The sequence below is a fragment of the Colletotrichum graminicola genome (assembly GCF_000149035.1).
Source record: "Colletotrichum graminicola M1.001 genomic scaffold supercont1.2, whole genome shotgun sequence".
Lineage (NCBI taxonomy): Eukaryota > Fungi > Ascomycota > Sordariomycetes > Glomerellales > Glomerellaceae > Colletotrichum > Colletotrichum graminicola.
In genome coordinates, this window is record NW_007361006.1 from 517,177 (window position 1) to 544,515 (window position 27,339).

Here is a 27,339-nt window from a genome sequence, read left to right on the forward strand (position 1 = left end):
GACTTCGATTACGAAGGCATGCCACACAAAGGGGTAAAAATGAGAACAAAGTCGATTGATTGGGGGCCAAGGCAAGGGAGGGGCTCATGAATTTATGTATTTATGCCCCAAAAATGTTATTGAACATGTAGTGGGAAAATGAACTTTTGTCTTGCTGAAAGCTCGCTTGCCTACTTACGTTATGTTTCTGCCCCAACTCCAACTCTGACTCGACCCTGCCAGTGTGAACCTCTTCCTCTCAAACCTAAGGTTAGAGCTCATCTGACGTCTCCTTACGGAGTACATACGTATCATTTGTGCTCAATTAGTTCCTGCAAAACTCAGGTCATAAGACAGAGGAACAGTTCGGCTAGGACCATCGTTTGCGACTTGCGCATTCGAGTGGCGATGTGTGTTTTCTCGATCCTGGAAACGGAGCATAATAGTGGTGCTTCAGGGGGGTGCCTCCCGCCGATTTTATTTGGGCGAGAAGGCGATGGTTCTTCCAGTAATCACTGCTGGAAGTCCTGAGGGAGCAATTGTGAATGGTGTTAGACTGCTCCTAATGATGGACATGTGTACGACTTGCCAGAACTGCGAAGAGAACCTGTTTACAAAAGCCTGCGGCAAAGGCTGTATTGTCTAAGCCATGCAGCTATAGCTGTTAAGTGTATATATACATTGTCGTATGGGGTTATCTGGGCACCATTGTCCCCGTTATTCTCCTTATAGCATGTGTATCTCTGTGTGCCTGGAATATAAAAGTGTCGAGAAACCCAAGTCTTACATGGTTGTCGCCCAGCGCCTCGAAAGATTTGGCATGTTGTTGCGTAACACAGCAGACGAATGGTTCCGCACTGCTTGCTTCCAGAAGTACAAAGTAAAATTAGGTCGTCAGGTACCAAGCTTGCGGTTGTCACAGACATATGAACAAGGGAAGTCTTTATGATACACTATGCCTGTAACGGTATCTCATACACTCTATACCCTAACCTCGCCGAAATCACCAACATCCCCGTTTAGTACTTGGGCTTCATAGTGGCCCTGAGCCTGGAGTAGTCGAAGAGACCCTCAATGCTTCCAACAGCAGAGATGGCGATATCCTGGTCCCAAAGCTTCCTGCTGGCAAAGTCCATAACATCCTTCTCGGTGATGGCATCGATGGTGCGCTCGATCTCGCCGGGGCTGGCGCGGCGGCCGGTGGTGATAAGCTGGCGGCCGATGTCCTCGGCGATGGCAGTGGTGCCATCAAGAGAAAGGAGGATGGATGCCTTCAGCTGAGCCTTGGCACGCTCGGTCTCGGCCTCACTAACGTTGCGGGACAGACGCATCCACTCGCGCTGAGCGAAGTAAACCAGGTCGTCGATGCGGTCGTGCTTGTCGGTGACGAGGTAGATACCCCAGAGACTATTAGTTCATGTTAGCAAACGTCCCTGATGCGGGTTGATTCGAGGCTTACCCGGTGTCGCTGTAGCTGGTGGAGAAGCTCATGAAGCTGTTGGCGATGTCATGCTTGTGGACGAAGCCGCTGAGCTTGCTGCCCTGGTGGGGAGCGTTGCCAAGGGCCTTGTCGTAGTTGCCGACAATAGCCTGGGCAACAAGGGCAGTGTAGTAGTCGTCGTCGTTCCAGCTGACACCCTCAACAGCGATGGCAATGTTGGCGGTGGGGATGTTGTCGTCGCGGACACGGACATCGGAACCGATGAAGTCGGCCTTCTGCTTGGACAGCTGGTAGGCCTGGGTGTTGGGTCCAGTGGTGGGCAGGCCGCTGAAGTTCTTCTCGGCGAGCTCGACGAGCTTCTCGTGGGGGATGCCACCAGCGCCAACGAGAACCATGCGGTCGGCAGTGTAGTTGTTCTTGATGTAGTTGGTGAGCTCGGTACGGGTGATGTCACGGATGTTCTCGCGGGGACCAAGGATGGTGCGGCCAAGGGGTTGGTGCTGGAAGGCGGTGGCGTGAAGGTGGTCGAAGACAACTTCCTCCATTTGCTTCTCGACCTCCTCGGACTCGCGGAGGATGACATCGCGCTCGCGCTCGATGGCAGACTCCTCGAGCTTGGAGTTCTGAAGGATATCGGCAAGGATGTCGACGGTCTGGGGAACATCGGCGTTGAAAGCCTTGGCAAAGTAGACGGTGTTTTCGCGCTGTGAAAATGTTAATGGGAGGAAATTTCAATGATTCCGGTCGACGGGAACGAACCGAGGTGTAGGCGTTCAGGTGACCACCCATGTTCTCGATCTCGAGTTCGAGCTGCTGCTGCGTCCGGTTTGTGGTGCCCTAAAAAGTCCGGTCAACGACAAGTCCGTCATCCCGTTGTCGTCGCGTCGAGGCCTACCTTGAAGGCAAGGTGCTCGAGGAAGTGGGCGGTGCCATTGGTCTCGTCGGTCTCAGCCCTTGAGCCAGCATCAATCCACACGCCAACGGTCGAGGTCTGGGCGAACGGCGAGTAGTCGGTAGCAACCTAGGAATTGGAGGTCAGATTCGCGTCGCGATGGGTTTTTAAGGCCAATTGAGCCGCAAGGAGTAGGTGAGTGGATGGAATTGCGTACCGTCAGTCCATTCTTCAACGTCGTTGTCTGAGTCTTGCCGAAGGGGGAGTTGGAAGGCGTGGCGAAGCCCCGGGTGATTGGGCTCGCTCTGGAAAGAGCAGCCCGGCTTCGCAGCCCCTGCGAGAGGTTCAAAGCTAGTCTCCGGGACGCCATGGCGGAGTTGTGGAGGATAGGGAGTTAGGATGAGGTGTTTGATGAAATCTTCCGATGAGGTTTCGGCTCAGAAAGCTTTCGCTCTTTCGAAAGGCTGTGTGTGCCTTGGAATTGAGGCGTCAAGCCGGCTTCCGGAATGCCCCGGCCCAGCACTAGAGCCAATCAGAGTCTGTATGTAACTAATCTGCGGCCCCGGCACCTGGCACCACTCCAGATCCTTAAGCTATGCAATTTATCATTCAATCATTGATTTCTTCCGTACACCCAATTGTTGATTGTTGGCATTGCAATCAAGCAACCTTGAAGTGGCAACAAGTACTAGCCTTTGGGGCTTCCCTCCCTTTCGTTTACCTTTTTCTGCACTTGCAATCCCCGTGGGCCACTCGAGGGCCAGTCACCCCAGCATCGATGAATCATCCTGCTTCCATCCTGGCTGATGATGCCAATTGGCCAATTAAGCGGATCCTGCCCGTGCCCAGTCGACAGCCGCTGTTGCGTCGAGTCCCATACCGTATGCAACCGAAACGTCCATAGGTGCGGACGGTGTCGAGCTGTTAGTGCAGCAGCAGGTCACAGGACTGCTATTTGACTTCGACTGCAGATGTCTCCGATCTTCTGCATGATCCGAGCATATCACTGTGTTCCAACTTTAGCCATTGATCAGGAACCCCTCACTGCTCTGGTCTAATAATTACACAGTCTCGTATCTCTATTCCTTAACATTTGGAAGTCGTATCGTGGACGCTTATGACATCAAGATGCCATCAGACAACTACAACTTTGCCGACATCTTCCAAGCTGTCTTCATCTCAAAGCAGAAGCCAGCTCCCGAACCCATCGTCGACATAATGAAGGCCATCATTCAAAGCTATCCCCCATTGGGTCAATACACCGAGGTCCCAAACGGACGTCTCACGGTGACAGCAGTTCTTGAGATACCTGCCTCACGTGCATGTGAGCTTTGGGAGGTAGCTCTCTGGCACTCCAGTGACGGGGCTGAGTGGGCCGAGACTATTCTTTCCCGTGTCCCCGACGGAAATACCCCGACGACCTTGCAGACGGTCCCAGATCATATTCAGCGGTTTTTCTACTCTGCCTCAGTTGCGTTCAACAAGTCGTTCCAATTCACCCTTAAGTTTCGACATAGCGACAGTGAACCATGGAGGTGGACTCGTGACGAGCTTGGAGTCGGTGATGCAATGGTGGTTCTGAATGAGAAGCCTGCCCTTGAGAGTATTTCCGAACGCTTCGACGACCTTGTCCCGGGTCTGAGTCCCGCTTGGGAGGTGAAGTCCTTAATGAGCCAGGCACCTGGAACTCGGCTATGGTCTCTGAAGGCGGCCGTAGAGGGTGTTGAGGGGGACGAGTCGAAGCTCGCCGATATACCAGTGGGTATGCCGTGGGGAGGCTTCCTAAGGTAAGCCACTGCCGTCATACGTACATGCTAGTTGACACTGAACGGACACCTACTACTCATATGTTTCCATCTGCGTTATGTCTTATTCATACTAATAATTACAGATGGTTTGCCCTCATTCGTATCTGGACACCTTGGCTGGCTCCTCGGCATGGAAGGGATTCATTCCGGCTGGATAAAGACGGCGTGCTCTGTGCCTTCTTAAGCACTAGGGGCAAGCATTTGGTCTTCCTGGCTGTCAGTGGCGTCAACAACGTTCTCTCTGTGTTCCGCAACAATGAGTCCGGGCAGCTTACTGTCCATGTACGTGACGAATCGCTTGACCAGTGCCCACCCCACACACTTACAGCATACAGGCTCGTAATGATGGCACAAACTCGGAACCAGCCATCATTCTAGCCGCGATAGGCGACAACTTTGAGAGTGCAAACGCTGCGGTCATGTACCAAGCTCGAAACTATATTCTCCAAGTGAAGAAGGAAAGCAACGAGCTATTGGCGGAGATGAAGGCTCTTAAGGAAGGCGTGAAACCAGAATGGATGGAGAACTGGTATGATGGTCTGGGTTACTGTAAGTCGCATGGTTTTCCGTACCTTCTCTCGGCCACCGCAGGCCTACCTTGGCTTATGCGAATAACCAGGCACTTGGAATGCTCTCGGACAGCGCCTTACCGACGAAAAGGTGTTTGATGCTGTTGACAAACTTGCAGAGAACAACATCAAGGTCACGAGCCTCATTATTGACGACAACTGGCAAAGCATCGACTACAAAGGACATGGCCAGTTCCAGCATGGCTGGGTCGAGTTCGAGGCTGAACCAAAGGCATTCCCCAAGGGTTTGAAAGCCACAGTATCGCACATCCGGCAGAACCATCCTCACATTCAACACATTGCCGTATGGCATGCTCTATTAGGTTTGCTTTCAGACTCCAACTCAAAGAACAGGCACAACTGACAGTACCAGGCTACTGGGCGGGTATCTCGCCTGACGGTAAGATTGCACAACAGTACAAAACCATAGATGTTGTCCGAGAAGACGCCGAGAGACGGAACCTGCCCCTCGGAGGCAAGATGACAGTCGTGGCCAAGGAGGACGTGGACAAGTTCTACAACGACTTTTATAAGTTCTTGCTCGACTGCGGTATAGACGGCGTTAAGACCGACGCCCAGTTCATGACCGATACATGGGTCTCGGCGAGCGCCCGTCGCGAACTGATTGATGCCTACCTCGACGCGTGGACGATAGCCTCGCTGCGGCACTTCAGCATCAAGACTATATCATGCATGTCGCAGACGCCGCATATCATGTTCTACAACCAGATGCCGCGCAACCGGCCCGCCATTCTCTGCCGCAACTCGGATGACTTCTTCCCCGAGATCCCCGCCTCGCACCCCTGGCACGTCTGGACCAACGCGCACAACAGCTTGTTCACGCAGCACCTCAACATCCTGCCCGATTGGGACATGTTCCAGACCGTGCATGACTACTCAGGCTTCCACGCCGCGGCGCGCTGCGTCAGCGGAGGACCGATCTACATCACCGACGTTCCCGGGCAGCACAACCTGGACCTGATTAATCAGATGACGGGCCCAACGATCCGCGGCAAGACTGTCATCTTCCGGCCCAGCGTGGTGGGGAAGACCATAGATCCTTACACGGGATACGACGATGATGGGCTGCTCAAGGTCGGAAGCTACCACGGCGCCGCCGTCACGGGTACCCCGATCCTCGGCGTGTTCAATATCTCGGCCCGACCTCTGACGGAGATCATCCCCCTCACCTCCTTCCCCGGAGTTTTGCGCTCTATGCGCTACGTCGTCCGAGCCCATTCTACTGGAAAAGTCAGCCCGCCCGTCTCTCCTGGCTCCCCTGCATCCGCTCTGACAGTGTCCCTGGATGTCCGCGGATACGACATTCTTACCGCCTACCCGCTCTCCAGCTTTGACAGCGAGGTGAAGGGCAAGGTCTGGACCGCTAACCTGGGCCTGGTGGGCAAGATGACAGGCGCGGCTGCCATACTCAACAGCGATTTCATGCTGCGACATGATGGAAAGGTCGAGCTCAAGACTCGCCTAAAGGCGCTCGGCGTCCTGGGTATGAACAACTCTCGTCTCTTGACCAAAGGCATTGCGCTAACACGGTCTCCAATAACAGGTGTCTACATTTCCAAGCTGCCGGAGCTGACGATCGAGGACGACTTCCTCGTCACCATCCAGAACCAAGTGATCCCCGTCCACACTGTGTCCATCAGCAAGGGCAACGACTCTGTCGTCGAGATTGACGTTGAGAAGGCTTGGCAGGAAATGGGTCTGCACCCTGGTTGGAGCAACGAGGTTGAGATGACGGTCATCTTTGCGATTGATCACGAAGAGGCGGCGTAAACATCAACAATCGACGCGTGGAGCTGACGGACGGTTGGAACCCAGATTCATAGGACTTGTCACGAGGACGAAGCTGCCAACGAGTCTCGCTGATTACAATCTTTTCATGGTACTCGAATTCATAACACAAAGTATCCTCGTTAGCTGGGGTTAATGAAAACCTCCTACTACTTCTTGTGCGGCTCCATGTTCAATCTCTTTGCCTCCAAAGACACGAGCTCGGGGATGTCCTCCTGCAGACTCTTCTCCTTGGCATCCCACCCAAAGTACTTGCGCGCTCGCTCCGCCTTGCTCTTCGAGTTCAGCCCCCAGCTATTGTTGGAGACCCCGTCGCACTGCAGCGCCTCCTTCATGGTCACCTCCTTGGTCAGCGGCGCGGGCAGATACCCCTGTCTGTGGGCCTCCTCGGCGATCTGCTTAGCGATCTCGCTCCAGACGTGCGTGCCGCTCTCGACGAAGTAGTACGCCCGAGGCCCAAAGATCTCCGGGTCGGCGTTCTTGGACCCGTCCTGGGTGGCCTCGACGAGTGTCACGAAGAACCGCGCGAGGTCGTGCACGTGGACGTTGTCCCACTCCGTCTTGCCCGGTGAGATGATGGGCGCGAAGCCCTTCTCGAGGGTGGCCTGCGCGAGCGCCGGCACCTGGATCGAGCGCCGGTTTATCGGGCCGCGGCCGGAGCCGTAGATGGTAGGCGGGGCGACGACGGCGATACGCACGGCAGGGGAGTTCGCGGCGAGCACAATCTTGTCGACGTTGCGGTGAAGGGCCTCGTCTGGGAAGTTGAGGATACGGTCAATGTCGCGGATATCGTGGTATTCCTGTTCCGGGAGGGGGGCCTCGCCGTAGCGCTTGTGCTTGTCGTCGTACTGGACATATGGGGTGTTAGGCGGTGCTTTCTTTTTGGAATAGGGCAAAGGACTGACCCATTGCAGCATGCCGGTACCTGATACGTGAATCCAGTAGCCGGGTTTGTCAGGCGAGTGGCCCGCGGCCAGGCCTTTCGCGATGGCTTTCGCCGAGGGCTCATCGTCCGCGGAATCGGCGGTGTCTAGGCGATTTCGGCGGGTTAGCTGTCAAATGCTCTTGCGAGGCCCCAGGTATCTAACGCAATCCTGCTTTCCGCGAGCGGCACAGAAACGCCCAAGGTTGCAAACGTACGGACAACAACATCGGCAGCCGCGGCTTCCTTTTCGATTACGTCCGCGTCGTCCAGGGACCCGATCACCAGACGGACCTTGGGGTACGTCTGCCTCACGGGATCGGCACGCTCCTCGTTACGCACGAGGAGGGAGTACTCGTACTCTGGATGCTTCTCGTAAAGGGCGTAGAAGGCATCGCCGCCGATGTAACCTGTTTGGCAAGCAAGGTAAGCTTTGGCTTGGAGAGAGACGGATACGAGGTTGCCCTTGCATACCGGTGACACCCGTACTGAAGTTCCCGTCAGTTATGAACTCTTGTCTTCAGGTTGGAAACAGCACTCACTGGAAGATTTTAAGGGACATCTTGAGAATCGCGTGGGGGGTCTCGCTCTGCTGGAGTTTTGATAAGTAGCTTACAACGCTCTATATCTATACATTCAGCGAACGCGATATCAAAGTGCCGCCTGTTTTTATACACAAGAATTTCCCTTCTTACTGAACATCGAGATTCAAATGGCTCCTCGAAGCTTATTAATTCAAAAGGCGGTCATGAAGGAAGGGTGGGGTTATTACCACATAGAAGTGACATCACGCCAATATAGTGTACCTAGGTTACCCCTCGAACTCCCTCGAAAACCCTCGAAGCCCCTCCACATTCATATAACCCCTTTGTTCGACGCTTTAGTTTATTGTGAAGACTTGTCCAAGGTTGCACATACCGGGTGACAGGTGTCCTATGCAGACCCGGGTTTACGATTCGCAGTTGCCCTTGCCCAATCGGCTCTCCTCCGTAAATTCCAGTATAACGAGATAGGTCACTACTCACGGAGTTAGCAGGCGGTAAGAAATTCCAACACACGCACTGATTAACATGAAATACTGGGTGGGGTTTGTAGTGTATAAAAGACACAAGAGGAAGGGGGCCCCTTGGTCGTCATTGATGCCGCGGCGCAAACCAACGCCGCCTACCATGAGCAGAGAATGCCTTCACAGCATGGTTTCCCAACGCTTGAATACCCTCGAAGACGTCGTCGTTTAACACCTCAATTCATTCGTACGACCGCAATAGTAGTACATCAAGTACTCAGGCAGCACCAGGTACCAAAGGCACAAGACACTTACACAGCATATACAGTGAACCGGCTGCCGCAATGTCTCAGGCACATGTCCATGGAGCATTTGAGCCCAGAATTGCATTTGATACCAGTCACATTTGGAAGCAGACACGCAATCGTGTCGGTAAACCGGAATCGACCTTTCTTCTCATTTTTAAGAAAAAAACTTCAGGGCGCCCTAAGTTGTTAAGAACTAGCGTAGCGCACATCGACTCAATTCTGGAAAGTTCCTTTTCATCTCGTCATCTGGATTTGTTCCCTTTGTCAATCAGTATGCCATCCAACCTTTAGTTTTGATATTCCTTAACGCCGATGCGGTGTCATCTTTCGAGCGTTTCCTTGTGGAAAGGGGCCGAAATGAAGTTAAATATCAAGCAGCCCACCCCCTGGAAACTTGAGGCCGAGTCGTTTCACGGTATGCATCTATATGCTGTCGCATGCCCAGGTCGTTCCGAGTTGTTGAACAGAGACGGGAGCCCTGTTTACCAACAGTGGATGCGGTTGTTCGGGTTTGTGTATAGGGCCGACGGGGCCGCCGTCCGAACAGAAAGCGGTTTATGCGTCTTCGAGGAGGATGACGGTTTTGGTATCTCCGAGCTTCTCGCGGCCATTCAAGCCAGGGATCTCGAGGATGAAAAGGTAGCCGATAATGTCACCACCGAGCTTCTTGACGAGGTCTGCCGCCGCCTTCGCGGAGCCGCCTGGTTGATGTCAGTGGGACGAGGAGCACTGGAGGGCTGCGTGATGCTCAAGCTTACCGGTGGCAATGATGTCGTCAACAATCAGAACCTTCTGGCCAGGCTTGATCGCGTCCTCCTGCATCTGGAAGAAGTCGGAGCCGTACTCCTTTTGGTACTCGGCGGTGACGCACGGGCCGGGCAGCTTGCCCTGCTTGCGAACCGGGGCAAAGCCGGTACCGAGACGGAGGGCCATGCCGGGACCGAAGAGGAAACCGCGGGCGTCAAGTCCGACGATCACGTCGGGCAGGGTCTGGAAACCCTCCTTGACCTGCAACTCCAGGACTTCGCCGAGAGTCTGATGGACGGTGGGGTCGAGGAACAGAGGCATGATGTCGACAAAGTCGATGCCCTTGATGGGGAAGTCGGCAAAGTGACGCAGAGCGCCCTTGAGCCTCACCTTCCCACTGGTGAGTTCGGAGGAGGGGGCGGAGGAGGAGGCGGGCTGTCGTCCCTGGGCATCTTGAGGGTTGATGGGATGGGCGGCCAGAGGGTTGATTGGTGCCTGAGAGGCGTCGGTTGAAACGGGGGTTTGTTCGGTGGACATTGTGAAGAGGGAAGAGGGGGGAGGAGGAGGGTTAAGAAGGTCTACTGGGAGTGTTGGGAAAAGTGATATTACGAGTTGTATCTAAGTTGGCAGAAGAAATTTTTGGGGTCGAATCCCAGAGAGTCGATAGAGGCAGTGAGAAGAGGGGTGTGGGACACGACGACACTGGCTAGCGAGCTAAGGTTGGTTGGTGGTAGACAAGGTGCTCAAGGTACGTGCGGACTGCATTGTATACTGCTACAACTACGGAGTTACTAGGTACCAGTTCCTTGCACAGTACTCCGGCTGAGGGGGGACGCTCAGGGAGGGAGGTGTGTGTGTCCCGGTCCGATTGAGGTGTGTAAGGAACGACCGTGGGAGTCAGAGTGGCAGGCTAGCACAGCTCGGCTTGCCGGACTGGAGGGTGGGACAAGGCAAAAAGCACGAAAGTAGGCTGGCATATGGCACGCAGAAGGGATGCGGTCCAGGATCATAAGGTAGGTTGCAGAGCTGAGTGAGAATGAACACGCGCCATCGATTAGGGAGTGGAGAGTTGTGATACGGGTAGGGTGTCACTACTTGTGGTGCGAAGTGGGCAGGTCGATTCCATGTATGGTCCGCCGCGAAAATGACAGCGACGAGGGGCAATGGCTGACCCGGTCTCAGCAAGACCTGCTAGGAATAGGTCGGAGGGAAAAGCGCTTCGGGGGCTTCTCTCAGATAGGATGCTGCTCTTCCATTATCTTTGCTTTCCTTTCCCTTGCGTCTCCCGAACACTCTCGTGGCCGCCTTGATTGCCGCTCAACTTGATTTGGCCTGTCGTTTTGTGTCAGGAGACAGAAATTAGGCAAGCTCTCCAACATCAGGTTGTTCCTGTTTCTCACTTTCCTTTTCATACGCACACTCTTCCTCCTTCTCTTCTGACATCGGGCCTGTCTCTCGCGTCCGGCGTCTTGCATGTTGCGCGATATCGTATCTGCCTGTAACGGCAAATGGTTAGCCAGCAACGGCGCAGGTGGCATGTCTCCCGGTCGGTCTGGGTCTGAGCCAACCTGCCCCTCCAATGCGACAATAGCGACCCCTCCATATCGGGAGACAGGGCACCTTGGCCGGATAGACCAGGCAGCAAAGAGGCACTACCCCACCATGCCACCATCTCCGAGAGAGCCATCGGGATACAAGCTGTCTGTCCTCTGTCTCACCCTCCTCAGACAGCACGGCACCGCGCGAGCAAGCCGGAGAATGTTGAACAGAACGATAAGCACGCTTTGTTACTCACTCGTCACCGCTCCATGAGCTCCGAATTAGTCCGTCTCTTCCTGCTTTCTCTACAGAGGCTAATGGGATACGGGGTACATTGAGAGTTCGGCCAAGGCATGATGATGCAGTCTCTCGGCGTCGGCGGTGCAGCTCCGTCAAGCGCCGCGGGGGTGACGGCTTCGGCTACAGGCAGACAAGAACCTTGATCGTGAACGTGCTTTGCTCCCAAGCACAAAGCGCCCTCCCTACTTAGGCCTAGAGGCAGGCTGGGCTCGAACCGGGGGCCTTGCCGTTTTCCCTGCTCGACATTGATGAATGGGATTGCGGCGATGGCTGCTGCGGTGCTGTGCAGCACACGTCCTGCCTGCATGTACATGTAGTGGTACAATAGTGTCATCCATGACACTAATTCCATCCCCGTACGGATAAGACAGGGAAACGGCATGGCAGACTGCGCCTGGCCGAGTAGAGTTGTCGACAGGCGTAGTTGTAAACGGCTTGCGCTATGGCACAACAGCTATGTAAGGGTGGCCTGTTGCGGGCAACGCGGGTGGTGCGGATGTTGATCTCAGTCTCATGTCCGCGACATCTTGCGGGGGGACCCGACAACTTGATGAGACGGGGGAAACAAGCCGATTTTGTCTTACACTATACCAAGCACTCCAAGTTGTCCGTGGCCCTTGTGAAAAGTTCGAGGTTGTTAACGACGGTACCTCCAGGTACCTAGGTAGATAGGTAGTGAAGCGTATCTCAGTTTCCTAGGTAGCGAAGCAACAATCCAAAGCCTGAGCTGATCACCGTTGATATTCCCCGTCATGGCTATCTGATCCTCACCTCTTCCACGGGGGAAGAAGGTCCAATGCAACAGAGACGTCCAATTTCCCTCCCGCACCTCGCATCTCTAGAATGTCACCTCCTCCTATTCGGCTTCCAGATGCATTCGGCCCATGCACATAGACAGCGAAGCGGACCCAACGTTTTTGACTGTGATTTCTTCGGTCGCTAGCATTCAACGATGCTGCCAAGTACGGATACAGCGAGCACTTCAACGTCTTTCTCCTCTACGGATACGGCTTCGTACGTTTGTTCCCCTTCTCATGGTGGCATGACACCTCCGTGCCGGGCACCGTGTCCAGACCCGGCAAAAGGTCAAACAGGGCAAAACCGGAACCATCAAACCCACACCAATGCCCCTTCTCCAGTCAAACGTGTAAGCTCTCCAGCTAAATAGGTACGGATACTCGGGGTTATGCGTGTGTTCGTGGGTATCGATGCTACACACCTGCGAGCGCTTACATCTGTTAGTCAACGTATTCTACTCTGTACCTGGTACCCACCTTCCAGTCCACAAGTTGTTGCACTTACGTAGGCCTCGGCCGTCAGATCAGCCATCAACCACGGAAGGCGTCCCAAAGTCACTGTTCCATTCCGTCAAATCGGAATGCCACCCTGTGCATCCCGTCAAAACGTCTCGTGTTTTCACCGTTGCTCTCTCTCCTTCCCATGTGCCCAGCAGGTAGACTTTAGAGCTACAGACGAACCGCCGGTCCGTCATCCTCCCATCACTTCGCACTGAGTCACAGCCAGGGACCTTATCGAATTGGAACTCGAGCTCCCGTTATGGATGGGCTGCTCACCACATTCTAGACCACGCTGACACATCGATACCCCCCCCCATGGACCGATAGTCAACGCAAGTGCGCGTTTGCAACACTAGGTACAAAGGCGGCATGTTCTCGGCGACTCCATAGTTTGCATTCCGTCCAAATGATTCAGGACCATCTTACCCGATTATGTCCAACCGTTGTCCTGGAACCGACCGGGACTATTTTTGGCTTGCCACCAACAGTTCACCCTGGAGCCAGGGTCCTCGACTCCTCGCGGCCACGTTAGCCGTTAGCCTTTCCAGATGCATCATTCCCGAACAAGCTTGAGGTTAGCTTGCGAAGAGAGAGTGCCTGGCCGATCAGGTCTGGATCTCAAAAGCCCTTCTCTGTTGCAACCATTATAGGTATCTGCACCCTTTTGAATTGGGTCTGTTGTCGTCTCCACCGCACCACCACTGCTTGGTCAAGCCGTTCCCACAGCCACCCGGTTCCCCTATACTGTGCCATGTGGTAAACTAAAGCGGCAAGTGAAAGCCCTGCATCCGCCGTGTTCCAATCAACATGCGCACCTAGATTATGTTCCAGGCTTCTTGCTAGAACCTGGAAGGCTTTCCTCCAGTTTACCGCTGAGCCCCGTTGAAGCCAAGGACGAGACGCGGTCCTCTCCCCACATGCGGTCGGTTTCAATGCGTGATTCCATCGGGCGGCTCGGACAAGGACTCCTGCCGCAGTACCTCGTTGTCCCGGACGTGCCAATCAGCTTTTCTTTCTTTGGGGTTGGCCCTCCAAGCTCGCCTGATCGCATAAACAATTGCCATCCTCCCAATGAAACATTGAGCTCTGTTCCGTAACCCGGGAGTGATTGCGGTCGCTAGCAATGGGGGAGGGGCCGAGCCAAGCCGAGCCTATCCGTAGTCTCTTGGGATATCTCCTTCCGCCATGCAAGTGTCTAGGATCAGCAGCGACCCTAAGTTTCGGTACTTTGGTAGCGTTCGCAACGATTCGGTACAGGTGGAAACGGAGCGTCAATAACCCCGTCCAGGAGCAGGTCTCTGGCCGGGTGCTCTAGGCATCCGAAGGCCTCGATGATTTCTGCTTGCAGAGATGCCGTTGCCTCCGGTGCCGCTAGCATGTAATCGACGCAATGAGTCAGTTTTAATGACCGACATTGAGCAGCAGTCCTACACCGCTACTGCTTGGGCGCGGCGGCGTCATTGGCTCGCAGGTTGAAGAAGGCCAATCTCTTAGGAATATGCAGCTGTGGGTAACTATATGTTGCTCAACTTTGGGGAAGATGCAGCTAGACGAGTACCGGGTCCATGTCCTATTTCTGCCAGTTGGCAACGAGCGGTCCGGCCTCTAGGTGTTGAGTTTGACTGCTTTCGGCTGCTACTTTCCTGCCTGCTTATCAAATAGTTCGGTGAACGCCGAAGCAAACATGGTTTGCATGTCACCAAAGGCTGCGGCCAGAACAGGACGGCCCGCGGTTGTCGATTGATGCCGATCCGCAAGTCCACCGGGTCGCTCAGCGACTCATATGCCGGTGCCCAATTCGAGGACACCATAGCTTGACCGAGCCGTCCCTGACCAGCCTTTCTGCGTCAATGGAGGTGTCATGGCTGGTGTTCCGGTACACGGTGGATGGGGGGTAGGACAACATGATGCGGGCGGCCGGACCGGTCTAGACAGACCATAGCTGGTATTATGGTGACATACCAATGTGTGACTCAAGTAGCCATGTCGTCATGCTTGGTTTCCTTCGTCTGGGAGGTAGTCCCGCTGTGAACATAGTACGCAGCGGTTAGCGTATTGGTGATGTACGATGTACATTTACCAATGGTCTCATCACCAGAGCGCGTCGCGTCTCAAGCGTGACAGGACAACTAAATTGCGTCCAACCCAGTCATCATTAATTCTATGTAATTATCATCTACCTCTATAGCAAAGAGGTAGGTTTCTTCGTACATCATGCCAGAAAAAGAAAAATTCGAAAAGGGCAGGTCTTTGAACGCGTTTGGTATCTAATCTAACAGCATGGGGAACGTGAGCCAAAAACAAAAAAGGGGGGTATCTTTCCTTGTTTTTCTTGCCTTCTGCGGCAGGGCGCACACAAGACATTGAGTGCGCGCGCGCAAAAAAAAACCAAAACCAAAACAAAAGCATAGCAAGCCGAAGAGAGGGACAAGAAGGAAAGGCGCCATCCAACTGAGGAGCCTTGCGAGAACTCTCGTATCGATGATCTCGAAGACGGGAACGTGTCTAGTATGTCGTGTGGCACCGAGGAAAGGGTGGTGTGCTCTGTCATAAGTAAGACAAAATGCTGATCTTGAGATAACGCCGGGGGTAAACAGGTTGACGGAATTGGTGACGAGATAGGGCAATGTCGGCTTGATGTGCCGAGGGGAAATAGGCGTGTCGGATCAGGCGGGCGATGGTTCGTTTGGTTGTTTTGATCGTTTCGTTAGTGGAATTGCAGTCGGATGATGGAGAAGAACATGTTTTGCAGAACATGGAACATAACGGCCACGCTGGTAGGCAGCAGCTCGGGCCAGACAACGAGGTCGAGCTTGCCCTCCATGCCGACATCGACGCCAAATATCCACCGGATGAGCGCGCGAACACAGACGGACGCGACGAGCTCACAGGCCCAGGTGACGGAGGAGGCCCAGAACGTGAGATTGAAGTCGTAGTCGTCGCTCTTTTCCTTCGTATCGAAGGCGAAGTAGGGGTAGACGTCCTTGTTGGGTCCGAAGTGCAGTACGAGGACGCCCCCGAGAAATGCGGCCATGGAGACGTTCTCGGCCAGGAAGCGGATGAATACGTTCCGAGTGCAGACCTTTTGGTACGAAGCGTACGACTGGTCAGTAAAGTTGAGGGCAACTGTGATGCGATGGTAGAGGCGGGACATTGTAAGCGGAGTAAGGATGATGAGGGTGCTGCTCGAGAGGATCTGGAGGTAGATGAATTGCTCCGGGGAGCGGAGGCGGGCATAGAGGGCGCGGACGTAAGTTTGGTAGGTGAGCATGAAGTACCTGGATCGCCATGTTAGAAGCAATTCCGCGGGTTTGGGTAAAGAAAGATAGATTGATAGCTTACAGCTTGAAGACCCAGCTCAGCGGGTAGCTGCCAACCCTTTCACCCTCGCGGATACCTAGCAGCCAGCCAGTGAGGGCATCGAGCAGATGAACAGTGATTATCCAGCTGTAGACGTATACAATGGTCTCTAGATTGTTGTGAGGGAGCGTCCGCAGATATATCTCAGCGTAGGCTTCTCCTATCACGTACGCCAAAAGTCCAACAAAGAGGGCCAGGCAGAACCAGATGAACCGGACAAAGCTGGCGGGAAGCCATCTGCGACGCATTCTGACGCCGCCAATGTGCCGAGACTGATCGGCAGCGATCTGGAGGGTATTGTCCGGGTCGAAGGAATCGCTGCTGAGATTTGGCCGCCGGCGGTTATCGCGCCGAGGAATGCTCCCTTCCGCCTCGCCTGTCCACCAAGATGATGTGAAGATGCGCTGCGTTTCGGAGAGCGACTGACGCAGCTTGAGGTGGCGCTGAGATGTGAGGAGGATGCAGAAGGCGGTTGTGACGGGCATGGCCATGACTATAAAGGTCCATGAGATCCACGCGGTGTTGTGCATGGTGAGGAAGCGCGTTTCCGGGCTTAGGTAAATGGGGATCGGGATCGCTATGGAGACCAGTGCGATGAGTGACATGGTGACAGGGAACCCAAGGGACTGTGGCCACCTACGTGTGTGTAAGTCGTTTGTATTTTGCGGCATGTGTAGGAGGTGAGAGGGACGTACCAGTTTAGGCTGTATAGGTTGAAGACCTTGGTGATCCATATCAGAGCCGTGACGTTGTAGAACCCGTAGTAGACAAAGAGAAAGAACCAAAAGTTGATCTGCACTCTTGCTTCGCCGTGGCCGGGTATCTTAAGCCCGGACCCTGGTCCGGTATCACCTCGGTCATCGTCGTCGTCGCCGGGGAACGAGTACTTGGGGAACGGAACGGCACACCACGCAATGGCCTGCGTTCCTCTCAACATTAGCTGTGGGCTTATCCCATCTTCTTTTGCCAAGTCTTCAGCTGTCAACGTACCAGAGCAGCGGGCATCAGCACCAGCACCCCAAATCGACTCCACCAAACATCGACGACCCCTTTGACAGCACTCTGCTTCGGCTCTACCCAAACATCGGAGATCTTGCGCCACGTTCTTTCCCAGGTACCCAGATCTTCCCAGTCGCTCTGTGTCCCATTGCCGTCATGATTTTCAGGACCCGACGCGGAAAGCAGCGCTCCATAACCCACATGGACACTTCCACGGTTGTTGGCCGTGAGGAGGCCTAGGGTGCTGGAGCGGCGGCGGCGGCCAGGGATGTCGGATTGCTGAGGAACGGCGCGGAATCGGCCAAGAAGAGGGGATGCATCGCTAGTGAGGCGGGTTCGGGACTCGTTGCCTTGTGTGAATTGAAAGAAGCTCGGCATTGCTCCGAAAAAGTAAAAAAGAGAGTTGAGTTTCCGGCAAGGTTCGTCTATCTTCGCAACATTTGGATGGCGTTGTTTTGATCCTTTTGCTGACCAGGAAGTCTCTCGTAGGCTTTCGTGTGCTGAGCCGCTCGACGCGTTTAAGTCCTCGATGAGCAAATCGCAATGCGCCGGGCCGGACTCGTATCTTATCTTGAGCTGTTTCGTTGCTCACACGGGGGACGACGCGGGTCTGGGTTTGGATTGTTTGGGTGTCGAAGCTCGTGATGAGATGAAGTAATCCCGGACGGTCATCCAGTGTAAATTGGGATTTCAGTGGCGTACAACGCTAAGGCCGCCGTGCGCCTAGGACAGTCCCTGAGTTTTCGGCAGACACGGCGGATCTAACCCCCTGGCGAAGCGGGCGCTAGCGCGCTTTGGGCGGATATGGGGTGTGTTGGCAGTGGGGGCGTCGGCCACGTTGTGCCCCGACGTGCCCCGATCCGGGATGCCGCATGAGTTGAAAGAGATTAGTTGGCATGTCTATATAACTAATTCGGTATATAAAAAGTCGTTGTCGTAAGCTATTTTACATTCGGAGACTACCTTGTCATGACTACGCCCGCATATTTGGCCGACCCCTTAGAACTCCCCTGTATGATAATGATTTCGCTCACCTACGGTATGCCTAGATTCATGCATTCTGGATGCTGCATAAAAGCTCGTCGTTCTAGTTTCAAACTCCCAGAATAGTGTACAACGATGTATTGTGAAACATATTCATTCATCCTGGTCCATAGTTTCCTCGAAACCCTCGGAATCACCAGTGTAGTCAGTATCATCAGTAGAATGGTCTTCATGCTGGGGCACGTCGACAAACTCATTGCCAACTTCCACGTCAGCTTCGACATCAGCCTCGGCCTCCGTCCCAGTATTACCTTCAACGTCCTTGGCGTCGTCAGAAAATGCAACTACCTTTGCAGTGGGTGATTTCTTGGGTGGCTCTAGAACGTCGCCGCTCCATGGCTTGCATTCTTTGACGAGCTCCCCGCACCTCAGACATGTCCATCCCTCGCCCTCTTCCCTATCGAGACGGGTTACAAGACATACAAAGCAGTACACGCACCCGCAAGGTATGGTCTCGTATGGATTGGTGATATCAGTCTGGGCTGAACCGATGACACCGCTCGATGCTGCCGCAGCCATTATCTCCGTTTCGGTGCTCGCAAGTGCGTTCTGGTCTTGGTAGCAGATGGCACAGGTGCGCTCGGGCAAGAAACCAAACTCGCCATCTGCCGTCTTATCTTCGTCTCCCTTGGTAGTGATAATCTCTTTCGTCTTGCGCCATGTACGGGAGATCCATCTCCGCCACCGGTTGATGCCAACGAGCGGCAATATGAAGAGCAAGAATTCTGTAAATGCGTGCCACACAAGTTGCCGGTTGAGATACTCGAAGGACACTTCTCGGCTCACCTGGCTGGTAGGTGGAGCTAGGCGCATCCGCAAGGCTCGGTCCAACAGGGTGCGATAACGCCCTTGCAGAAGAAAGACAAGGAAAGAAACAAAGGCTGCGCTGGCATGCAGCGTTGTTGCTCGAGACGTGATCCTCGACAGCCTTTGAAGACGAGGGTTGGGTTCGTCGCTGTACCCGTCGTCATGGTCAAGGAGCCAGTTCTCCCACTTCTCCCAGCCGTATTTCCCAAAAACGGTAATCAACCCGTACAAGGACTTCTGCCACTTGGACGGCGCGACCAGGGCCGAGGCGCTTTTGCGCGCATCCGTATACTTGAGGTTCTGTAGAGCTGCACCGTAGGTCGCATCGTTGTCCCACAAAGTCAACTTGAAAAGGATGGCGCGGAGCGCCAGAAGGATTTCAGCGGACCAGTCGTCTTTCAGGTGGCCGCCAGCAAAGTATTTGAGGGCATCGCCGACCTGGCCGCGGAGGAGTTCCAACAACTCGTCATCCAGCAACTCCGCATCGACCTGTCCAACCCTGAAGGCGGGGCGGGTGCCTTCCGGCGACGATATCGAGTCCCAAGCCAAGCCAAGACGACTGAGGGGGAACGGTAAACGATCGATGCGGGCGCGAGCTTGTGATGCGTCGCGTTGCGCGGCGATGCGGGCTGCATTGTTGGATTCGCGGGCCTGTCGACGGGCTGCGAGGCGCTGCTGCGCTTGCGCAAAGTTGGTCGATGTCATCTGGGTGGCATTGGGTGGTGAAATAAGGTGATGAGGTGCAATTTGACACCTCTCTCGGTCGTTGACAAGGTGTGGTTTGGTAGGTGCAGAGAACGTGGGCGATGGAAAGAGCCGAGGTCCGCTAGTCCCTGCTCCTACCTACATAGGAACCTAGGTCCAATACCACAGACGGCTGGGGATTGGAGGATTGGCGGTGGTGGTCCTACCTACCTAGGTACCTACCGGCGGGTCATCCGACGTACCGGTGCGCCTGGACCACCTCGTCTTCTGGACGGATTAGTAAATACGAACACAACCAACCACCCCGGCCTCATTACCAAAGCAACTCTACTTTGAGCACATCAAATGTGATCTTACAAACCACCTTACATCTGCCATGCCCCTGTCTTTGCAGATTCTCTGCAGGAAACAAGCTTACATCAGATGGCGTGTTGCCAGCATGGATGAGCCCTCGTGCAACCTCAGGGCTGAAGGTTGAACGGCTTAAGATGAACCACCCCTGCTGGGTGAGGCCGCAATTGCCGCTACTGCTTCTATCCGTATACCCATGCCATCATTCTAGGCTTCCATAAAGAAGACCAGACGTGTCCGACCACTTGTTCGTCGAATACGCCACTAGGCTCGGGACTGTAGAGGAGCCTTGCTCGGTTCGTCGAACCCTTCACGATCTCCAGGTGCGCTGAGGCAATGCATCGAGGCGGTCTTTCACACGATTGGACAAGATGCGGCCAAGCAGCTGCAGAAACAAGTCAAGCTTATGTCCACTCGCGGCAAAACGTCTCACACCCCCCCACAGGTCTCAATAGTTTCTGTAAGATACCTAGGGCCATGGTTGCTTGTCAGACCTACTTCTAGTTGTCTCTTGTGGCATGCCGTAGGTTGATGCTCTCTCCACCAGCATCGATGCCCAGATATGGTCGATGTTAGTCTGACCGACGGAGTTGAGCGAAGGCAGCAGCATATGACGCAGTAGTTCTGGCCTCCCGTGTCATATTCGCAGAATAGTACAGTAATGTTACTCAGCAACAAGACAGCAGTGGTCACTAGGAGGATGATCATCTATGCATGTTTTCCGAATATGCTCCGCCAGACCCCGAAGCCCAGTATTTCGCCTCGGCTAACCATGGGTGAGACGTCCAGATACCTTCTTAGTCTCTTTCACCAATCATTTCGCTCGTACCGTATAGGATACTCAACCCCTGACTGGTTGGCATCAGCTTCTGTCACATAGTGGCATGAAACTGCAGAAAATGGCGTTAGGCAGTAGCTTGCCGCTCCCACAAGCACATTACGAAGACCTACCACCGACACCGGAGCACAACAACTTTAACCTGGCCCTGACGTGGAGAGCGGAAGGTCCAGAAAAGTCGGCATGCATTAGACATGTTACCTAGGAACCGGTCCACTTGCATACTAGCAACCCAAACCATCCTTCGCCCAATGGGCTGGGAAAGAGGGGTTGGCCTGAAGGGCCTCGACGTGACCCCAGTCCCCACCCGCGCCTTTATGATGATGCTTACCAATATGTTTCTATTTTTCGACTGTCTAATAGAAGACCTCTTTTTGTGCCAAAATGAGCTTGTCGACTTGAAGAGAAAGTGACGAGGAGTCGCGGGTTCTAGAAGCATGGCGGGGCTTAGACGAGCCGGATTTTGCCACTTCTTTCCCCCTTGGTCCGCCATACGTATGCGTCACTGTCCAGTTTACCTATTTGGGTCAGTGAGAATGGGAACGTAGTACTGAGGTGTCCGGGTGTGTGACGGGGCTGAAGCTTGTTGAATACTAATCATTGCCCTCCAGCCCAAGTGTAAAGTTTACATAAACACCACATACCGAGCCCAGGGAGAAGCCATGCGACAGATAGCTTGGGTTTTCGACCGCAATCAACATCCTCAAATCAAGACTGGCGCAGCTCATCATGGTTTCCGAGTCGACATCCAGTTCAGGAGAAGCCAGTGATCTAGGAGACGCGAAACCACGCGCCGGAGCTACTAAGTCGAAAGCTACCATACGGGCGTCCCTCGCCTGTGTCCCTTGTCGGTCGAAACACGTCAAGTGCGACTCTGCCTTGCCAGCATGCCTCAGATGCCGTCTAGAAGAAAAGACCTGCTATTACGCTAAATCTCGGCGAGGAATCCGAGATCCCAGGAAGCGCAGTCTTATCAACGACCCCATTGGTCTTCCCCCGACTGCTACAGAATCGCCAGTGTCCTTTCCTTCCCCCGAGGTAGCAAGCCTCGAGATCCCCATCAATGTGGTCGGTACCCTGCCTGGAGGGTGGTCTCTGATGAGGAGCCCGCGTCTCTCGGATTCTATAACGGCTTCGCCGACCTCACTCCTCTTCGACCTCTACTTTACAAACTTCCACGACACACATCCGTGGCTCCTTCCCAAGAACCAACTATTGCATCAGATCCGGACCAAGCCCGAGCCTTTCCACTTCTTAGCAAGCTGTGTCGCTTATGTGGGATCTCTCTTCTCGGAGGCTATTTCCTCAGAGGAGTTGCGAGAGAAGGCGTTCAGCTTAGCCAGTGGCAGTTTGCCGATGACTTGCTGGACAGTCCAGGGGCTTCTTGTTCTCAGCGTTGCGGCCCTTGGGGAGAGTCGAATGGACTTGAGCGGCGGATGGATGGACACCGCAACCCAGATGGCTCTCGAGCTTGGAATGCAAGAAAAGGCATTTGCAGATTCCGAGCCCGATCCATTCGTGGCGGAGAGTTTCAGGAGAACCTACTGGGCTCTTTACTGGCACGGCAACATGCGCGCGATGCGCGAAGACTCGCCGACGTTTACATTGTTCGGTGTTCTTGCAACCACAGAACTTCCCTGTGAAGAGTGGGAATATCAATCTGGCGTACGTTGAACCTATAGTCACCGTGGAAGAATCTCGTGCCGAATAATGTGTTGACTTGACACCAGGAGATTACACGGCCGTTATCATTGAAAGAGTACGATGCCAGAGATCCGATGAGCCACAAAAGCTACTCGTCGTGGACTTATCTGATCGATCTTTGTCGTCTGTGTGGAGAGTTAATACTGCCAATGCCAGCATTGCCGCCTGGCCTCCTGTCTGCCACGATCGACAGAGCCGATTCTGGAATCGTGAGCTGGCTGATCACTTTACCCAAGTGGAAGCAGGAGTTGGTGGATCCGGGGGGGACAGTGGACATGATACTTTTCCACGCGATGGCTTATGCGCACGAGTATGTTCACAATAGATGAGCGTTTGCCCCAAGGATCCTTTTCGCTAACAGAACTACAGCTTGAGGATCAAAATGCAGCTACCGTTAGGAGCATCAGGTTTCAGCACCAGAGATCTCCTCACACTTGGCCCACTCTTCAAGGCTAGCAACTCCTCGACAGCAAATACACAGCGGTCATACACGTCTACCAATCCGTGGCTTGAATGTTCGACAGCTCTTCAGGCAGGCCTTTCCACCATCGGCCTCTTCAACTTCTCGCTTCCACCAGCGCGGTATAGTCCAGCTTGCATCATCGGTCTACAACGGGCGGCACTCCCATTGCTCGACGCAAGGATGTACGGAGGAGCTGAGTCACCGGCTTTACGAGAGAAGCTTAATCTCCTGATAGGTGTATTGAAGATAGCCGGCGAGATGTGGCCTGTCGCTCGAAACATTGGTAACGAGGTCATCGAGGTGTTGAGAGATGTGAACAGCAGACCTCACCGCAATACCACCTTCGGGCCTAATCCGACCATTGATGCTTTTATTACAGACATGGCATCATCCGGAAGCGTTCAAGGCCCAATGATGTTCTCCTTCTCTGATTCTAGGACGTCGGAAGAAATGTTTCACTGGAATAGCGGTATTACGGGATGAGAGACGACAGTGTCGTGTTGAAATGGTTGGGAAGTCATCAATCCTCATAAAAAGTTTCCCCCTCATGAGACGGGAGATGTTGGTTTCAAGAAGCATCGAAGTTCAGCAACAGGAGTTAATAATTGCTACGTTATAATTGCTATATACCATAGACAGAAGTGGACAGCGTGGGAACGCTGCAGTATGGGATTAAAGACAGTGCCCCATTAATCACTGAGCCATTACCAAGTACATACAAGCATGAACACTTCAGAATAAGGTATATGGGATAGGTACTAGGAGCCCGAAACTTTCCAACCGCTGGCAGCCTGATGCAGTGCCAATGTTTCTTCAACGCCCCACTACCCCGCGATGGCTGCCCTGAGGTACCTAGGTAGGTCAGATATGAACAGTGGCCAGTGCCCCGCCGGAGCGATAATTAAGGCCTGGCTTTGTCTAAAATCCCGACGACTTCTTTGATCCCGCCTATCTCATACGAGATTCTTGGCCCCGAGCCCGCCCTCGACTGTACAACCCTCCCCCCGAGCGAAACTTTGGATCAAACGACTTTGGTGTAGACGCCTTGGTCGCCTCCTAAGAAGACCACAAGATGAGCTTCGCTATTGAGGTACCTGGCGACGCCAGCCCCCTCAACTTGCAGGAGCTCTGCCGCGTCCTCGAGTCCGCGACTACCTCGACCGACTATGCGGGTAGACAGGCTGCAGGGCAGCAACTTTCTTCATGGGAGACTGAAAAGGGCTATTTCTCCTCGCTCCAGGTATTTTGCTTGCACTTGGACATGCAATTGGCTCAGGCGGGGTGCTGATGTTCTGTCTCTAGACCATCTTCCTCGACAAGTCCCTCCCCCGCGAAATACGGTTTCTCGCTGTGATCCAGCTCAAGAACGGGATCGACAAGTACTGGCGGCTACTTCCTCATGTGAAAGGTGGGCTGGATCCAGAGGAGAAGAATCTTGTCCGGCAGCGCTTGTTCCAGGGCACGCTTGAAGAGGAAGAGGCGGGTCTTTCGTTGCACAACTCCCTAGTCACCGCCAAAGTCATTAGGATTGACTATCCGCAACACTGGCCGGATGCCCTACCCCAAATCATTGGCCTCGTTAGGTCATCCAAAAATGGCAATCAGCAGCACCTTTATGGTGCTCTGCAGATTCTCCTTCGCGTTGTCAAGGAACTTGGCACTGCTCGCCTCCGACGGTCACAAACAGCCCTCCAATCCGTCACCCCCGAGATGGTCTACTTATTGGGAGAAATCTATACCGAAAAGTCGGCAGTGTGGGTTGACTTTCTCACAAACGGCCGCAACGACGAGGATACCGCCGATGTAGCTATGTTAAACAGTCTCATTGCCCTCAAGATAATCCGACGGTTAGTGGTGGTAGGCTATGAGGCTCCTCACAACGACAAGACAGTTGAACAGTTCTGGACTGTCTCTCAGAATCACTTCGGGCAATTTCTCGGCTTTGTCAGCCATGACTCTCCTGTCCCCGCGCCCTACCAAGATACAGTGGGAAAGCATCTTCTGCAGTTCACGAAGCTTCACATCGACATGTCCGAGGCGCACCCCGCAAGCTTCGCTGTTCTACCAAATTCTTTGCCCCTGGTACATGCATACTGGGATTTGGTAGCAAAGTTTGCTGAGGTGTTCGAGAAGTCGGGTGGTATCCGGCAGTCCTCTGGTGATTCAGGCCCGTCAGAGTCCAAGTCAAAGGTTGAGGGACCTCTGCTGGAGAGACTGGCACTACGGGGCTTGCTCTTAATGAGAGCGTGCTTGAGAATTGCATTCTATCCTAAACAGACTTTCAAGTACCGGAGTGCAGAGGCCAAGAAGGACGAGAACGAAGCTGTTGCGCTCGTCAAGCAAGAACTCCTTAAAGACGAGTTTGTAGTACAGATGGCCAACACGATCATCACCCATCTTTTCGTTTTCCGGAAGGCTGATTTGGACGCTTGGGAGGAAGATCCCGAGGAATGGGAGCAGCAAGAGCAGAGCGAGGGCAACGCCTACGAATGGGAAGTCCGCCCCTGTGCCGAAAAGCTTTTCCTGGATCTACTTGTCAACTTCAAGCAACTTATGATACCCCCTCTGCTTTCTTACTTCCAGATCGCGACAAACGCACAGTCAGATATCGCTACCAAGGAGGCGGTATATACGGCTATGGGATTGGCTGCTCCCAATGTATCGAACGCATTCGACTTTGACAGTCTTTTGGTCTCGACTGTTCTCCAAGACGCACAACAGCAAGGGCCCCTATACAAAGTCCTTCGCAGACGCATCGCGATCATGGTCAGCCAATGGGTCACTGTCAAGATCGCTGACAACAGTAGACCACTCATCTACGAAATGTTCCGACATTTCCTCAATCCTGCCGACCCGACCAACGATATTGTCGTTAGAATTACTGCCGCTCGTCAGCTACGGTGGATTGTGGACGAGCTTGCTTTCAGCGCCGAGGCCTTCCTGCCATATGCGGCCGATGTGCTCAATGAGCTTCTCCAGCTCATCCAGAATGTTGACGTTGATGAGACGAAGCTTGCCGTTCTGGAGTCGATGCGAATCTTGGTCACAAGATTAGAGAACTACGTCTCTCAGTTTGCAGACTTCATCATGTCAAACCTCCCTGGTATCTGGGAAAATTCCGGGACGGAGGAGTACATGATTAAGCAAGCAATTATTGCCATCTTTGCTGCCTTGGTAATGTCCATGGGCAGCGCCTCCCAGAGATATCAACATTTGATGGTTCCGTTGCTGTCGGAAGCCGCCAAGCCCGGCTCTGACCTACACACATATCTCATCGACGAAGCTTTGGAGTTATGGAACTCTGTTCTCATGCAAAGCAACCCACCCTTGTCTACTGAGATCATGACTATCGCGGAGCTGTCTCTTCCCCTTCTGGAATACCAGACGGAGACCGCAGCCCAAGCACTATCTGTGGTTGAGTCTTATATCCTCCTTGGAACTCAGACAGTCTTGGAAGATAGGTTGCGACGTCCTTTTCTGCAGGCACTTTCGGGCGTCCTGGATTCCAGAAGCCGAGAGCAGGTTAGACTCGGCACGGTATGCATAGAGTACCTGATCCGAGCCGCCTCTGAGCTTGGCGGCACGCAGGTGATTTTCCAGGACCTCTTGGAGATCGGGTTTCTTGGGAAGATCATGGAGGCTCTCCACGATGCTTGGGAGGCCAACCAAACGACCGGACCGAACAGAAAAGTCAGCAAGCTTAACACCATCACAGAACGCGATTATTTTGCGATCCTCTCTCGGCTGGTTATCGCTGACCCAGGTCTCTTCGTTACAATGCTCACCTCCTTCGGCCCTATAGAAGGGGTCTGGGGCTGGCTTAGCAGCGAATGGTTCGCCCACCTTGACGGCCTAGATCATCTTCCTAGGCAGAAGCTGTCTCTTCTTGCTCTGACACGTCTTTTGGAGCTTCCACAACCGATGCAGAACCTGGCTCTTGCGAAGCTGCAAGACTATTTTACTCTCTGGACAGGCACCATTGCCGAGCTCCAGGACGGCATGACAGACGGTTCCGACTCGCTTATTTGGCAAGACCTTGAGCCTACCGACTATGATACCCCCAAGAGTATCAAGGAGACGGAGTTCGGCCAAAAGGACCCAATTCACACGGTCAATGCCATGCGGTTCGTGAAGGAAAGGCTGCAAGAGGTTGTCCAGCGTTCTGGTGGCGAGCAGCAATTTGAGCAGGAGTGGGCCATCAACGTGGACAAGGATGTGCTGCAGAAGTTCTGGTCGCTGACGCAAATCACTGGGGTTTAAGATGCAATCTTGCTGATGATTGGGCTGGTTGCGATTCGACCTGTGGTCGTCGGGGGCGGGATGATTACGATTTCATGATAAAGCCGCGGGGTAGAGCGCATGGCCCTTTTCCGGGCAACGGTGAAAGTGAATAGAAATGAGAATTTGAGGAAACAATATTCCATGCTATCCCGGTAAGGCTGGCAGTCGA

At 53.8% G+C, this 27,339-nt stretch overlaps 8 protein-coding genes across 8 annotated transcripts; 3 read left to right on the forward strand and 5 right to left on the reverse strand.

Moving 5' to 3' along the window:
* Window positions 1-998: 998 nt before the first annotated feature.
* Window positions 999-2,682, reverse strand: GLRG_00618 (insulinase; the record flags this gene model as incomplete). Its single annotated transcript, XM_008091303.1, has 5 exons — window positions 999-1,386; window positions 1,439-2,124; window positions 2,180-2,257; window positions 2,316-2,441; window positions 2,530-2,682. 5 exons carry the CDS (start codon window positions 2,680-2,682, stop codon window positions 999-1,001), a joined length of 1,431 nt encoding a protein of 476 aa, XP_008089494.1.
* A 758-nt stretch (window positions 2,683-3,440) lies between these two features.
* On the forward strand, window positions 3,441-6,480 carry GLRG_00619 (raffinose synthase Sip1; the record flags this gene model as incomplete). Its single annotated transcript, XM_008091304.1, has 6 exons — window positions 3,441-4,099; window positions 4,204-4,402; window positions 4,456-4,669; window positions 4,740-5,012; window positions 5,063-6,193; window positions 6,254-6,480. 6 exons carry the CDS (start codon window positions 3,441-3,443, stop codon window positions 6,478-6,480), a joined length of 2,703 nt encoding a protein of 900 aa, XP_008089495.1.
* A 167-nt stretch (window positions 6,481-6,647) lies between these two features.
* GLRG_00620 (uncharacterized protein) lies at window positions 6,648-7,982 on the reverse strand (the record flags this gene model as incomplete). Its single annotated transcript, XM_008091305.1, has 5 exons — window positions 6,648-7,346; window positions 7,404-7,528; window positions 7,639-7,830; window positions 7,895-7,908; window positions 7,963-7,982. 5 exons carry the CDS (start codon window positions 7,980-7,982, stop codon window positions 6,648-6,650), a joined length of 1,050 nt encoding a protein of 349 aa, XP_008089496.1.
* Window positions 7,983-9,289: 1,307 nt separating this feature from the next.
* Window positions 9,290-10,018, reverse strand: GLRG_00621 (adenine phosphoribosyltransferase; the record flags this gene model as incomplete). The annotated part of the gene is made up of 2 exons (XM_008091306.1): window positions 9,290-9,435; window positions 9,493-10,018. 2 exons carry the CDS (start codon window positions 10,016-10,018, stop codon window positions 9,290-9,292), a joined length of 672 nt encoding a protein of 223 aa, XP_008089497.1.
* A 5,307-nt stretch (window positions 10,019-15,325) lies between these two features.
* GLRG_00622 (uncharacterized protein) lies at window positions 15,326-17,355 on the reverse strand (the record flags this gene model as incomplete). Its single annotated transcript, XM_008091307.1, has 4 exons — window positions 15,326-15,896; window positions 15,961-16,614; window positions 16,674-16,897; window positions 16,969-17,355. The coding sequence occupies 4 exons, from the start codon at window positions 17,353-17,355 to the stop codon at window positions 15,326-15,328; spliced, it is 1,836 nt and encodes a 611-aa protein (XP_008089498.1).
* Window positions 17,356-18,114: 759 nt separating this feature from the next.
* On the reverse strand, window positions 18,115-19,533 carry GLRG_00623 (Pex2/Pex12 amino terminal region; the record flags this gene model as incomplete). Its single annotated transcript, XM_008091308.1, has 1 exon — window positions 18,115-19,533. The coding sequence occupies one exon, from the start codon at window positions 19,531-19,533 to the stop codon at window positions 18,115-18,117; it is 1,419 nt and encodes a 472-aa protein (XP_008089499.1).
* A 1,918-nt stretch (window positions 19,534-21,451) lies between these two features.
* On the forward strand, window positions 21,452-23,372 carry GLRG_00624 (uncharacterized protein; the record flags this gene model as incomplete). Its single annotated transcript, XM_008091309.1, has 3 exons — window positions 21,452-22,387; window positions 22,453-22,736; window positions 22,796-23,372. 3 exons carry the CDS (start codon window positions 21,452-21,454, stop codon window positions 23,370-23,372), a joined length of 1,797 nt encoding a protein of 598 aa, XP_008089500.1.
* Window positions 23,373-23,961: 589 nt separating this feature from the next.
* Window positions 23,962-27,149, forward strand: GLRG_00625 (importin-beta domain-containing protein; the record flags this gene model as incomplete). Its single annotated transcript, XM_008091310.1, has 2 exons — window positions 23,962-24,129; window positions 24,192-27,149. 2 exons carry the CDS (start codon window positions 23,962-23,964, stop codon window positions 27,147-27,149), a joined length of 3,126 nt encoding a protein of 1,041 aa, XP_008089501.1.
* Between the last annotated feature and the right edge of the window lie 190 nt (window positions 27,150-27,339).